General features: G+C 46.9%; 1 protein-coding gene across 1 annotated transcript in view; it reads right to left on the bottom strand.

The window, feature by feature from the left end:
• Positions 1–12,929, bottom strand: part of LOC108403955 (uncharacterized) — a 169,418-nt gene that overhangs the window by 144,627 nt on the left and 11,862 nt on the right. The window contains exon 4 of the mRNA XM_073219298.1: positions 10,942–11,037. Coding sequence (XP_073075399.1) covers positions 10,942–11,037 — 96 coding nt within the window. The remainder of the gene's footprint in view (positions 1–10,941; positions 11,038–12,929) is intronic.

Genomic DNA, 12,929 nt, shown 5'->3' with positions numbered 1-12,929 from the left:
GCTGCTTTTATCATATGCTAAAATTTTACATTTTTAAGTTCTGAACTCCAAAATACACCCTAATGATTTTCCTATCACTCACCCATTTTGTTTTATCACTTATAAGATATAATGCAATGGGTTTAGTATTAAATTATGAATTTTTAAAATATTAATTAATGAACTTACATTTTTTTCTCTTCTTTGAAAATTATTTTTTAAATTTCTTTCTGCCATCATGTGTATATTCTGACAGATGAAATTGGGAAGCATCTTGTAACATATTCCACAAACAAGCACACAAAATGTCCTTTCATAGTTGGAATTATAAACATGATAATGTAAGATGACTGAACTGATATATTTATTTTATGAAATCATCTATAAAATACTTTAAAAGGAATACAGATATGCAAAACAATTCGGATATGTAACAAGGTGTATCATGGGGTCTATAAATACGCCGTCCTGTATCTACCAGTAGCACAGGGCTCTGTTCACAAGGACACTTGCACACATACAGTCTTTCTTGCGAAGCATTTTTGAGGTGACCGATGAGACTGGCGTCCCCAGTGCCTAAATCACCAGCCTCACTGGGGAACCGCGGCAGTGGGTCCACGCACATTTCACGCTGACTGGCCTGAAATGCTAGATGCCCCGGCACAGCGTGCGCTGAGGACGCCCCACTCTGAACCGCCGGGGCTAGGGAACAACCCAAGGCTCTGGGTCACAGAAGCTTGTTACCTTCCAGTCTGTCTGGTGCTGGTGGCTTTGTGGAAATAGAACAGTTCTAGCAAAGGAACAGAAAGCCAGATTCCTGACGGGAAGGAATAAGAAGGAACACTTCAAGATATATATATTTTTTATGCTTTTGTTTCTCCTCCTACAGGGTCAGTTTAAGTCATCCGACTCCCCCAGTTCTGCTTTCAGGGCTCCTACAGGCAGAGCTCAGGATGCCCGTGGCCACCTCAGACAGCACTCCCGCAGACACCCCTTAAACCCGCTGGGCTTCCCTTTCTTTTGCATTCACATTAAGTCATCCATTTATTTGCAAATTGTGGGGGTTAAATGAGCAGCACCGAGTGGTGTCACACTCTAAACAAGAACAGCTCCCACGTATCACCTGCTAAGGGGAACGTCTGATTCCAGAGGATAACTTCCTAGCAATGGGAAAACACAGAGGACCTTTTTGTTGCCCAGTCTGGAAGGTTGTTTTCAGGGGAGTTTGTGTAGACACTGCAAAGGGAAGAGCCTGAGAAGAGAGCCGGGGGTGAGCTCTCCCCACATGCCATCAGGACCAGTGCCTCCTTTCAGAGAAGCTCCAGGATGCTGAGGAAGAGCAGGTGAAAGACACATGATGCTTACGCCTCAACAGCTGTGAAGAAACTGCACTGTGTGTGTTATTCTTTTTAAAATATTATTCCTACCTGGAACCAACTGGAAGGAAGTGAAGGAGGTGAGCTTAGCTTAGGAGACTCGTGCGTGACGGCGGCCTGGCAGTGACGAGCTGAACTGATGGACGCTCGTGGGCCCTGAGAAAACGGGTCTGAACTCTTCAGTCCCGAGGACACAGGTGATGGCTCCTGAGGCTCACGGGGGCTGAGCTACTCAGCAGTTCGGACAACTGATACCTGGTCAGATAATGAGGGCTTACAGATCCTATTTTTACTCTGAGAAACATAACTGAAAAAGGCTGAGCCAGAACCGGGAGGCTGAGCCTGGCACTTGAGAAATCCGGTCCTGACACGGAACGCAGTCTGCTGCAGGGCAAGCGGCGTGAGGTCGCCTGCTGACAGCCTGGACATCCACACATGACCATCACGCCTCACAGTGCTCCGAAGAGGCAGCCATCTCCGTGGGCTACCACCACACCATCAATCTTTACGTCTGAATTTTGCCATTTTGAAAATGTGGAGCTTTCAGACGTGAGGAGGGTAGGCTAAGCAGGGGAAGGATTCTGTCCTAAGAAAGTTTCCCCACCAGGTTCCGGGATAAACTCTCTCCCCGCAAAGTCAGGCAAAGGGTGGGATGTGGCCTGCTGTGCAGGGTGCAGAGGGCACCCACCTTCACATCAGAAAAGCAAGACTTTCTCCCACGCTGGCCTCGGGGAGCCTCCTGAGCACCCTCCCTCCCAGCCTCCTGAGCCGTGGGTCCCTATGGTTCCTCACGCCAGAACCCCGCCCAGCAGGAGTGTGTCACGCAGGGATCCCAGCTAACACTTGCCAAGTGCGTTTAGAGGAGAAAATAACAGGCACTGGTTGCGCTCAGTGACCGAACAGGTCTGAAGCACACCGAGTTTAACCTCGTAGCCATTACAATAACGACACGAAACAGAAGTATAAAAATATGTAGTTACTGTTTTTCTCCTCTAAAATATACATACAGTAGATACATATGCATATATGTATTAAATGCATATACATATATAAATTCCTCTCTCTTTTTCTGACTATAAAGTTCCTCCCTAGTGACAGGCTTCTCCTGTGGAACTGGGAAAGAAGCCCATATAATTAAAACACTGCTGTTCTCAGGGAACTGGGAGCCTCCCATAGAGCGAGCAGCAGACGAGCCGTGAGCTGCGCAGAGCCTGGGAGGCCGAGACCAGGATTAGGACCGTCCCTCCTCAGGAGTCCAGGGCAAGGGGCAGCTCACCCACTCGGTGCTCCGGAGCAAGAAGGTGAGTCAGTAGAGTGGGTTGTGCAGAAAACCACGAGGTTCTCTGTAATGAGCCGGTGAAAGCGCACAATGCCCCGAGCAGGCCTTTCAGCAGCGACGATGCAACGCGGGTCCAGAGAGCAAAGGCAGCTGCTAACGGCGGGCGAGGAAAGGGGCCGAGGAGTAAGAGTGCCCCGTCCCACCCCAAGCCAGGGGGATGCAGCCACTCAGGAAAAGGCGTCCGGGATCTGTGCCTCCGGAGTGCCCAGTGTGGGGCGGTCCTGCTCTGACCTGGGCTTGCGGAGCACCTTCTGGAGGTTCTCCCATTTCCCTACTGGATGAACTAGGAGTGAAATGATCTGTACAGTTCAACAGAGACGCAGCAGACGCTGCCTCACAGGCACCAGGCATGAAACGCAGTTGGAAACGTTGGCTGTTCACATAACTTGCCCAAAGGTACAGATTTTCCCTTTTTCCAGTAAGAGCTTTAGATAAGATGCGCGTTTTCCAGACTGCTTTCTGTGGAGCTGCAGAGGCGCCCCAAAGGACCGAGGTCTCCAGGGGCTGGGTCCTGAGAAGGCTGTCGATTCCCGCCATCGAGTCTGCCACACACAGAACAGCTGGGATCTATGTACACCTACGGTGCACTCCTGCGTGGCTGGAGTGTGGCCGCCTCCGCTCACCCACCTTGAAGGGCGGATGCTTTCCTGAATTCCCAGGACAATCCAAATGCTTCATCGTGCTGCCTTGCTGCAAGATCCTCTTCACTCTCTCCAGCTGAGTCTCTGCCCGGTTTCTGCTGGTGGCTGCCTGGGATTCTGAGTGCCAGTGCACCGAAGGGTCCCAAGTGTCATTCTTGGTCCCAAATCAAGTTGGGTAGAACAGGCATTCACGCATCCCATTGACATTTGATCATCATTATTATTTCTATTTGCAGATTCGCCAGACACAGGAGTCCACCCACTAGAGGCTTCACGGCTCCTCCCCCAAGGGCCAGCTAACCTCCAAACATAACCCCTGGAGAGAAGTGGTCATGCCCATGGCCTGGCGCATCCCCTCGGGAAGTCTGCACGGTCTGTACAGGCGGCTGTGGTCCTCACGTCCTGTCCCTCCTCCACCACCAACAGGAAAGGCATCCCGAGCCGAAACCACATAAGCACCTTTGTCTTCCGCAGACTCTGCAGACTTGAGGCAGAGAACAGGAAGGAACGAAGTGGGCACCTGGGGCCACGATCCTTCCCCTTTCGGAACCGTGAGCTCCTGGTTCCTGCCCTGGGTACACACGTCAGGGTCACAGGATGCAAGTGGCAGAAACCCACTCACACAAGCTTGAGCTTAAAGAAAAAGAATGTCCCAGTGCAAGGATGCTCCCTCCTGAGGCCTGACTAGGCACAGTGACAGCAGGCTGTCTTTGTGCCATTATGGCCTCCTCCCTTTCTGCTCCGTGGTAGGCTGACAGGCTCTGACTTCTCCAGGTGGAAGAGGCCGACCTCCCAGCCTCGCAACTTAGGACCCAAAGGAGGGTATTGCCCCCCCCATGTATCTTTACTCCACGTCCACTGTAAAAACGCCAAGTGAAGAGCCCCACTTGGCCTGGGTTAGGTCAGGCCCCACCTGGAGGCACGGGGCAGGTCCTTGGGCTGGGGACCATAGCACGACAGCAGGCAAGGGTGGGTGTGTTCTCAGGGCTGAGGCGGCAGGAAGGCACAAAGCACAGAAAGTTTGCACAGCAGATGCCCCCCCAAATTTGGCCATCAATTAAGTAACAAGGAAATTCAAGATGCTTCATTTTGTCATAGAAAACCAACACAAGCCATACCGAAGAATGATGCTCTCCTATTAGCACCCCCTGCACTGCCACACTAGGTGTCACTCAGCCTGGAGAAAGTCAACACCTTAACCACCTCCCTCCCACCCCCCCCAGTTTTCAGTGGCTACTCTCATTGTTGAGGAAACACAAAAAAGCTAAAACCTCTATCAGATGCAAGTTGGGGGACGCAGCGGAGGAAGGACACGGGCAGGGCAGTTACCAGTTTATCCAGTCATGTTTGAAAGACTTAAAGATTTGTGCTGCTATCAATATCTGACTACGACTGGGTGAGATGATATTTCATATCCTTTAAGAAATGCCTTTTTTGTTCAATACTAGTTCTTCAAAATAAAGTGATACTTATTAATATTAATAATTTTATTCTATTACAAAACTTTTGAGATCTCTCACATGAGAAAGACCTTAGATGTCAATCAATTAAAGTTAAAGTTAAATGTACTTAGTATAATTCATCTTGCTTCCCTCGTGGATACAGAATGACAATGGAGTCATTTGCACGTATAACTGACTTTCCCCTAAAGAAGAGCTATATAACGTGGAGTTTAAAATATTAAAGACTCATAGGGAAGACAGCAAATATCTACATATCTAGCTGGCAGAGTGCCATGGGCCATGGCAGTCACTGTAGAGATTTCCATTTTCACTGGATTTAGCATACATAACAAGTAGGCCTCCACAAATGATTGAAATCAGAAAATGTCAAAGCTGTATTTAGAAAATTGAGCTGTATTATTTCTTTTACTCCAGAACTAAATGAGGGAAAAAATAAGACAAAATGGAGTGACAGTGTATCTCCTACGTCCAATCTGAAATTTTACATATGGTAACAAATATTGTTAAATTATCCACAGCTAATTAGTAGTGAACTGAAATGGACAATTAAACATGTTCTTGACTATTAACTGGTTCATATTTTAGGTATTTGCCTAACTACACATTTCCCAAACTCATTGGTTAATTTTTCTAGAGCATTCTATCATGAATTTTTGGCTATTTTTTTCTTTGGTATTTACCGTTTGAAGTTATTTCCATGAGAACATTGAAGACATATAATCTACTATCATCACTGCCCTGGGCTTTTTTTCTTACTCCATGACATAAATGATTATGCCATAGAGAAGCAGCAATGCCAGCATGTTTATGTGTGTATACACACACACACACACACACTATATATATATATATACACACACACATACATACATACATATTTTTTAATGATGATTATAATTTTTGACTGGTTACATAGAATGTAGAACTTAAAATAAGTCAAGCTTTATATATTTAGCTGTATATAGATGTCTTTCAAAATGCTGATTAAATTTAAAAGGAAAATAACTACTGAAGTCTGGGTCATTTAAATCTCAGAGTTCATATTCCTGAACTTAGCAGAAGTGTAGAGAAACATTAAAACATGGTGTCAACAAAGTGCAGTAAACACATGTATGTTACAAAAGCATTTGTTTCAGCCTATTCTTTCCTATTTTTTATAGTAGTAATTTGATTTGTCTACCTAACAAATGTTTCATAGGCAAAATTCTCCTGAGTCCGCACACATCCTTCCTTCAGCATTCTGCATCCTCCTTGTCTCATCTTAAAGACCATTTACTCCAAGGTGGTCTTTCTGTTCAATGAGCCCCAGGTACAGAGTACTGAACGTGAGGATCCGCCAGAAGGCACCGCCATGGGGAGCTACTGGCTGGGGGGCTGGGGGTCAGGGGGCACCACCGGAGGCCCTGCCACAGAAGGCTTTGGCCGCTCTGCGTCCTGCAAACCGACCCTCACGGAATGAGGCGAAAATGAAGAATGACACTGTCAGGCAAAGGAAAAATAAAAAACGTGCTGCTAGCCAACACAGCCATGGAGAAAGACCAATGCCTATTCTTCACACAGAAAGGAAATGGCAATCCTGAAGCATCCTAGGAGGAACAGGAACGCAGACAGACGTGTGAGTTGATACAAGAGACTACCTTCTCCCGATGGATCTATCATCACGCGTGGTGAGCCAGACACAGCATGTCTCACACCCTCAGAGACAGAACGCAAGTGTATGTAAGTGTGGGGATGCTAGAACCATCTAAAGGAAATGAGGCGTCCACATTTTAATCAAAGTGGTGACGTATCAGCAACAGGAGAATGTGGTGAGAAACACGCTTATCGTGATAACCAGGGCAACACCATAAAAACTATACAGAGACACACTCAAGAGCTCTGAACTACATCTAGATGGAATCCTGAAGGGTTTTCAGAAGGTAACCCGCAGAAAGGAAAGGAAAGACAGAGAAACAAGAAACAGAGGACATAAACACAAAACAATACAATGATAGACAGATTCTGACATGTTAATCACTAGTTTACATGTAAATGGTCTGAATACACTGATTAAATGCAGAGACTGGCAGGCAGACTAAAAAACTCCAGCTACGTGCTGTTTACAAGAAACTCACAAAATCCAATGCCACTGGTAAGCTGAAAGTAAAAGGATGGGAAAATGCACACCACGTAAATAGGTTTTAAAAATGTAGCTATATTAGTATCAGATAAAGCAGAGTTTGGAGCAAAGAAAATTGCCAGAGACACCGAGGGATGTCGCATTGTGATATAAGGATCAGTATACTGGAAGACGGGATCCTCTTTTTTTGGTCCTATATATATATTTTTTTATTAAGGTATCATTGCTATACAATCTGATGAAGGCTTCACATGAGCAACACTGTAGTTACAACACTGCCCCCCATTATCAAGTCCCCCCCACATACCCCATTACAGTCACTATCCATCGGCACAGTAAGATGCTGTGGAGTCCCTACTTAAGACGCAATCCTCTTACCATTTCAAAAATGGCTCCTAACCTTTTTCATGCCAGCTCTTTTAGGAAATGGAAATGGACGTGGAAAGCAGAAGACAGGAAGGAACGTGGCTAAGGAACAAGATACAGAAATGGGCCAAGACAGACACTGGGGGCAGAGCCAGGACAGTGCTAGGGGAAGAATCTCAGGCAGCAGGTAGCGGGCGTGGAAGTGAACTGAGAGATGCCACTGAGGCCTGCAGGTGGGCCTAAGGTGAGGGCAGCAGAGCATGGGATGCCTCACCCCAGAGCAGAAACAGGTAGTGACAGCTGGCCACCACTCAGATTCCCGCCGCAGTTAAGTGGCGAGACTGCTGAGAAAGAGGAAGTCCTCAAGCTGTGGGGATTAAAGCAAACACTGGCTGCAGAGGCCCCAGAACAGGGACAGGGCGTGGGACTCACTATTCCCAACACACGTGTGAGCGAGAACACAGATCTTAGCAACCTGGCAGAAATTGAGTTGGAACATCACCAGAATCGCTTACAAGCTGCAGCAGTGCCCTAAAATGAGTTCTGATGAGGGGAGAGAGGCATGGCTGCTAGGACTGGGGGGGCTGCCTCCTCGGGCCGCTGACCGCGCAGCAACATGCGTTCCAGCAGAGCGAACAGCCGCAGACACGAGCTGGCAACGGTGCACTGCACCTCAGGACATGACGTGACAGACGCAGGGCTGCCCCAGGTGGTCACTTCACACACGTCAATACTGCAGAGGTGACATCCCTGCTCTCCCCGGGTGCGGACCAGAAGTTTGGAAAGAAACAGATCAACATGCTCGGCAGCAATCAGTGGTGGACTGATGTCCACCAGCCAAACCCCAGACTGTGTGTGAACCATGGGAAATGAGTCCAAGTTTTCCAAGTGTTCCAGGCTGTGATGTAGGAAACTGTTCTTTTGTTTCTGGGTTCATGAGAAATGACCTGTTGTCTTAACTAAAACTGAATTACCAATACAGCCAATACATTCTAAAGATTTTTTTTGTATCCCTGAGTCCTTTAGAAATAGTCAGCACCTAAGGATTTATTCCAGAGAAGTTTTTCTGTATTTTTCAGAACCGTAAAACTGAAATTCAGTGTGTTCTAAAAGTGGTTAGATTCTTAATTCCTAACAAGATTAAGTTCTTATATTAGCAAGAGCTTTTTATCAGTACAGAAGTCTGGATACCTGTATTTGTGGCTCTGTGCACATACATTCAAAATCAAATCAAGGAATATTACCAAATGAAAAACAAAAATATACCAAAATGTCATATTTGTAACACAAGGGAATAAAAGTGGGCTTGTTCTCTCAAAGCTTTTAATCTAGGCTTTCCAAAATGTGTAGTTCCCAAATGCAGTTTTCTATGGTTCCTTTGTGTGATGTTAATATTAATGCTGGATTTTCATCAGCAACGTATTTTATGAATCAGAATTCAACTTGAGCTGAATGATGAAGGGGGCAGGGCATGTATCTGGGGCTCTTCTCTGTACAATAATGGATTCCACTCACAGGAAGGCATTGCCACCGTCACCGCTATCACTGCCACTGTGAGCAGCACGGCCACCATACAATCAGAACAACTACCGCAACCGTATCTAGTGAGCGCTAAATAAATGATAGCAAGAATTTACTACAATGAAAAACTTAAGCTCTGTGAAAAACACTGATAAAGGAAACACAAATAAGCCATTTACTGGGAGAAAATATATGCAAACTACTCATCTGATGAAAGACTTCTATTCAAAATACACAAGGAAGTTTTATATTCACTCATAACAATCAATCCAATTTAAAAACAGGCAGAAGGGCTGAGGGGACACGTGACCAGAACAGACACATAAATGGCAAATCAGCATGTGGCAACACGGCCAACTCAAGGAACTGCAATTCGGTCGCAGTGACGCCACGTGCGCCCATCAGAACGGCAACAATGCAGAAGCGGACAGTGTCACGGTCCGGTCAAGGCCGTGGGGCAGCAGGAGCTCCTCCTTGCTCGTGGGGCGCAGCAGCCGCTGCAGAAGACAATCCGCCAGCTTTACGAGGACAAGCACGGTCCTACCGTCGGGTGCAGCAGTTGTGCCCCCAGGAATATGCCCAATGGAGTGCTCACAAACAGCTACACTCTCAGCCAGACTGCCAGCAGCCAAGACTCCCTCCCTCCGATGGGTAAAGGATAAACAAACTGCAGTCCTGCATGGCTGCAGGGTGGGGCATTCTCAGTAAGATAGCAAACCGAGATATGCAAGAACCTTAAATGCATCCTGTGAAGTGAAAGAATCCAGTCTGAAGAGTCCAGGTACCACATGAAACCCATCACACAGCATCCGGAAATGGCAAACCATGAAGATGATGAAATGACCGGCGGCTGCCCGGGGCCACGGGGAGGAATGGAGAAATGGACAGTTGAAGGATTTTAAAAGCAGTGACCTATTCTGTATGCTTCTGTAAAGGTGAATATGGGACACTGCATTTCTCAAAACCCATTCGACATTCTAGATCAAAGAATGAAACTGGATGCATGTAATTTACAAAAAAATTCACCTGGAAGGCTGGGAAGGCCCTGGGAGAAATGGCGACCGACGGGAGAATAGAATGTGTTTCACATGTGAGCCACCCTCACCCGAGGTGGGGCGGGGCGGACCTAGGACCTGTAGGGAGGGAGGCCTGCGAGGCCAGGGACCAAGGAGCCGCATGGCTGCTGGGGTTGCCAGAGCTGTGAACCCAGGGGCTACAGGTCAGCGACTCTGATTCTGCTGCACAGATGCGCTGGAACTGAAGGACCAAGTCATCGGGCGGCAGATGTGGGGAGCCACTCCTCACGCCTGCAGTGGGAACTCACAGAACAGCAGGGAGCAGTCCAGAATGATCTGTGTGGCGACGGGCTGGGGCTGGAGAGGCCAGTGTGACGGCCTTCGGCCAGCGGAGACATGGACAGTCACAGAGAGAGGCAGCTGCGGACATGTGCATACACACAACTGCTGCTCTGCCGCAAGCCGGCGAAAGGAACCGCCGCCCTGGCGGCGACGGAAACACTCAGGGCCTGCACCGTGATTCCCGACGCCATTCCCCAAGAGAAGGAAGGAGGCTCTCCAGAGAAATGGCTGACTCGGTATGACTCGACCTGGAGCCATGCGCAGTAACAGAACATGAGGTGGTGGAGCCCAAAATGAAAACGAAAGCAAGAAGCCAACAAAACACCCGGTGGGGGTTTGTCAAAGCAACAACAGAAGGAACTGCCATTGGCCAAAAATGGGACTGATTTCAGTGAAAAAAGTAAGTAGCATTAGGTGACACACAGCTATGAAGTAAATACCCACGAGTCTATGTCTCTGTGAATACATACATGGGGCAGGAGAGAAGCCGCAGAATTCCCAGTAACTTATGCAAACATTCTGCATTCAAGGGAGGCGAGCCTGGCCCGTCACCGTGCCAGCGGGGCTGATGCAGGGGGCACCCTCCAGAGCGCAGCACAGGGCGGGGGCGGCTGGCGGGACTTGGCCCTGGAGGGACCTGGGGGCACCCGGGTGGGCACCAAGGCCAACACGGCGTCAGAAATCATGCCTCTGTGGTCTTTTCCTCAAAACACATAATCCCAGCAGCATCATGACGAAAATATTCAACAAATTCCATCAGAAGGGCAACCTTACCTTACCAGAGCTCATCAAAAAGAAGCGACACTGCGCAACGGTCACAGCGACGTAGGGCAGCATGGCGACAGCCAGACGCGGCACCGTATCCACGGGGGATCCTAGAACAGCAAGGACACTAAGTAAAACTAAGGAAAGCTCAGTAAACTATGACTTTACTTAGTTAATAATTCATCGATAGTTTTGTTCACGCTAACTGTACCACACCAACATACGTGTTAGTGGGGAAACTGCATAGAAAGGTATATGGAAACTGTGTCCTATCAGTTCATTTTTTAATAAATATAAAACTATTATAAATAAAGTTTATTTTTAAAAATAAAGCATTTTAAAGAGAAAAAAACGCAATAGGAAAAGACCAATAGGGTATTCAGAAATCAAATTACAAGGTCTAGGATACAACAAAGTCAAATCAATATATTTAAAAAGACCAAAAGAAACTGAGACAGAGAGGCAGAGAGGACAATGGCTGAAAATTGTATAAAACTGATGAAAGGCATGAAACCACAGATCAAAAATGTATTATAATATGCATACAGGATAAATAAAAATTCAAAAAAAATAATTCCCTCTTGGCATATCTACAAAATACCTTCATAGCAGCATCTAGACTAGGGTTTGGCTGAACACTTAGAACCAGTCTAGCCAATCTGACATATAAAATTATCTTACACATGATTAAACTTTCCAACTGAAAGCTGAGAATGGAAGAATGGATTTAAAAAATGATCAATTATATGCTGTCGACAAGAACTTGCTTTAGATCCAAAAACACAGAGTGAATGCAAAAGGAGGCATAAACATATGCCATGGAAACAGTAACAAACATCAGCAGGGAAGGCTCCACTCCTGTCCCACGAAGTACACACCGTCAGAGTTGTTTCAAGGGAGGGAGGACATTGTATACTGTTGACTTCCAGTTCATTCCATTGGGGCTGGAGAAGATACTTGGATAAGTTCCATCTTTTTGCTTATTGAGACTCGTTCTGTAGCCCAACAGCAGACAGTCTGTGCTCTACCCTGGTGGACGTCCCATGTGCACGTGAAAAACTACACGTGCCTGTTCTGTGTGCAGTGTGGCACACCTCTTCCGGACCCATTTAATCAGTGCTGTTCCTCTGCTTTTTCACTGGTCATGTCTCGCCATCCTACCCAGTACTGAAAGCAAGGAACTGGAATTTCCGGACATCACTGTAGAATTGTCTGTCTGTCCCTTCATTTTTACTTCCTGTATTTTGAGGATCTCTTGATTAGTGTTTATATGTTCATAATTGTTATGACTTCTTGATGGTTTGAACCTCTGATCAATAAATAGCATTAGATTCTCAAAAACATCACTGGCAGCTAGAAAAAAAATGGAATACCCTTCTAGTTTAAAGGAATCGATCACAAAGCTGTCAACTAAGAACAATGGTATACTGAAGACAACTGGGGGCTGACAAATTCTCAAAAACGTGACTCGTGAATGTTCACACTTGGAATGGTATAGGAGGGGCACACCACCAACGTGAATGAAACAAGGAGACGTGAATCGAGGGAAGCTGGGTATCCGAGAGGAACTGAGACGAGGCGGCCCTCAGGAGGATGGAGAAGAAACCAAGGAGGGCATCGCCCACTTGAAATGGGTCAGAAACCTCTGGGCAGTCTCTGTTACACAGAAGGAAACGGGCAGAATACCAAATGGGAAGAGAACTCAGCGTGGTACAAATAGAACCTAAGCATGAACTATTTAAAAGAGGCAGAGAAGACTAGAAAGTGGAATCTTAAAGGTGGCAGTGTTGTCCAGGAAACGGGAGGCTGTCACGGGACGCAGAGAGCCGGGCTGGGAAGGGCACGCACACGGTCTAAGCAAAAGCACCACGGAAAAGAAGGGAGGAAAGGGAATCGGGAAGTGTCGTGCTGGCGGGGGGCTGAATATGATCAAACTGCCCTCCCCCGTATCAAATTCGGTAACTACTGTTGCAAAATGAAAATCAATGACTGCAGCTAAAGG

Source organism: Manis javanica, chromosome 12 (assembly GCF_040802235.1).
Source record: "Manis javanica isolate MJ-LG chromosome 12, MJ_LKY, whole genome shotgun sequence".
In the NCBI taxonomy this organism is placed as follows: Eukaryota; Metazoa; Chordata; class Mammalia; order Pholidota; family Manidae; genus Manis; species Manis javanica.
The sequence above is the reverse complement of the archived record's forward strand: the minus strand, read 5'-3'. Positions and strand labels throughout refer to the sequence as shown.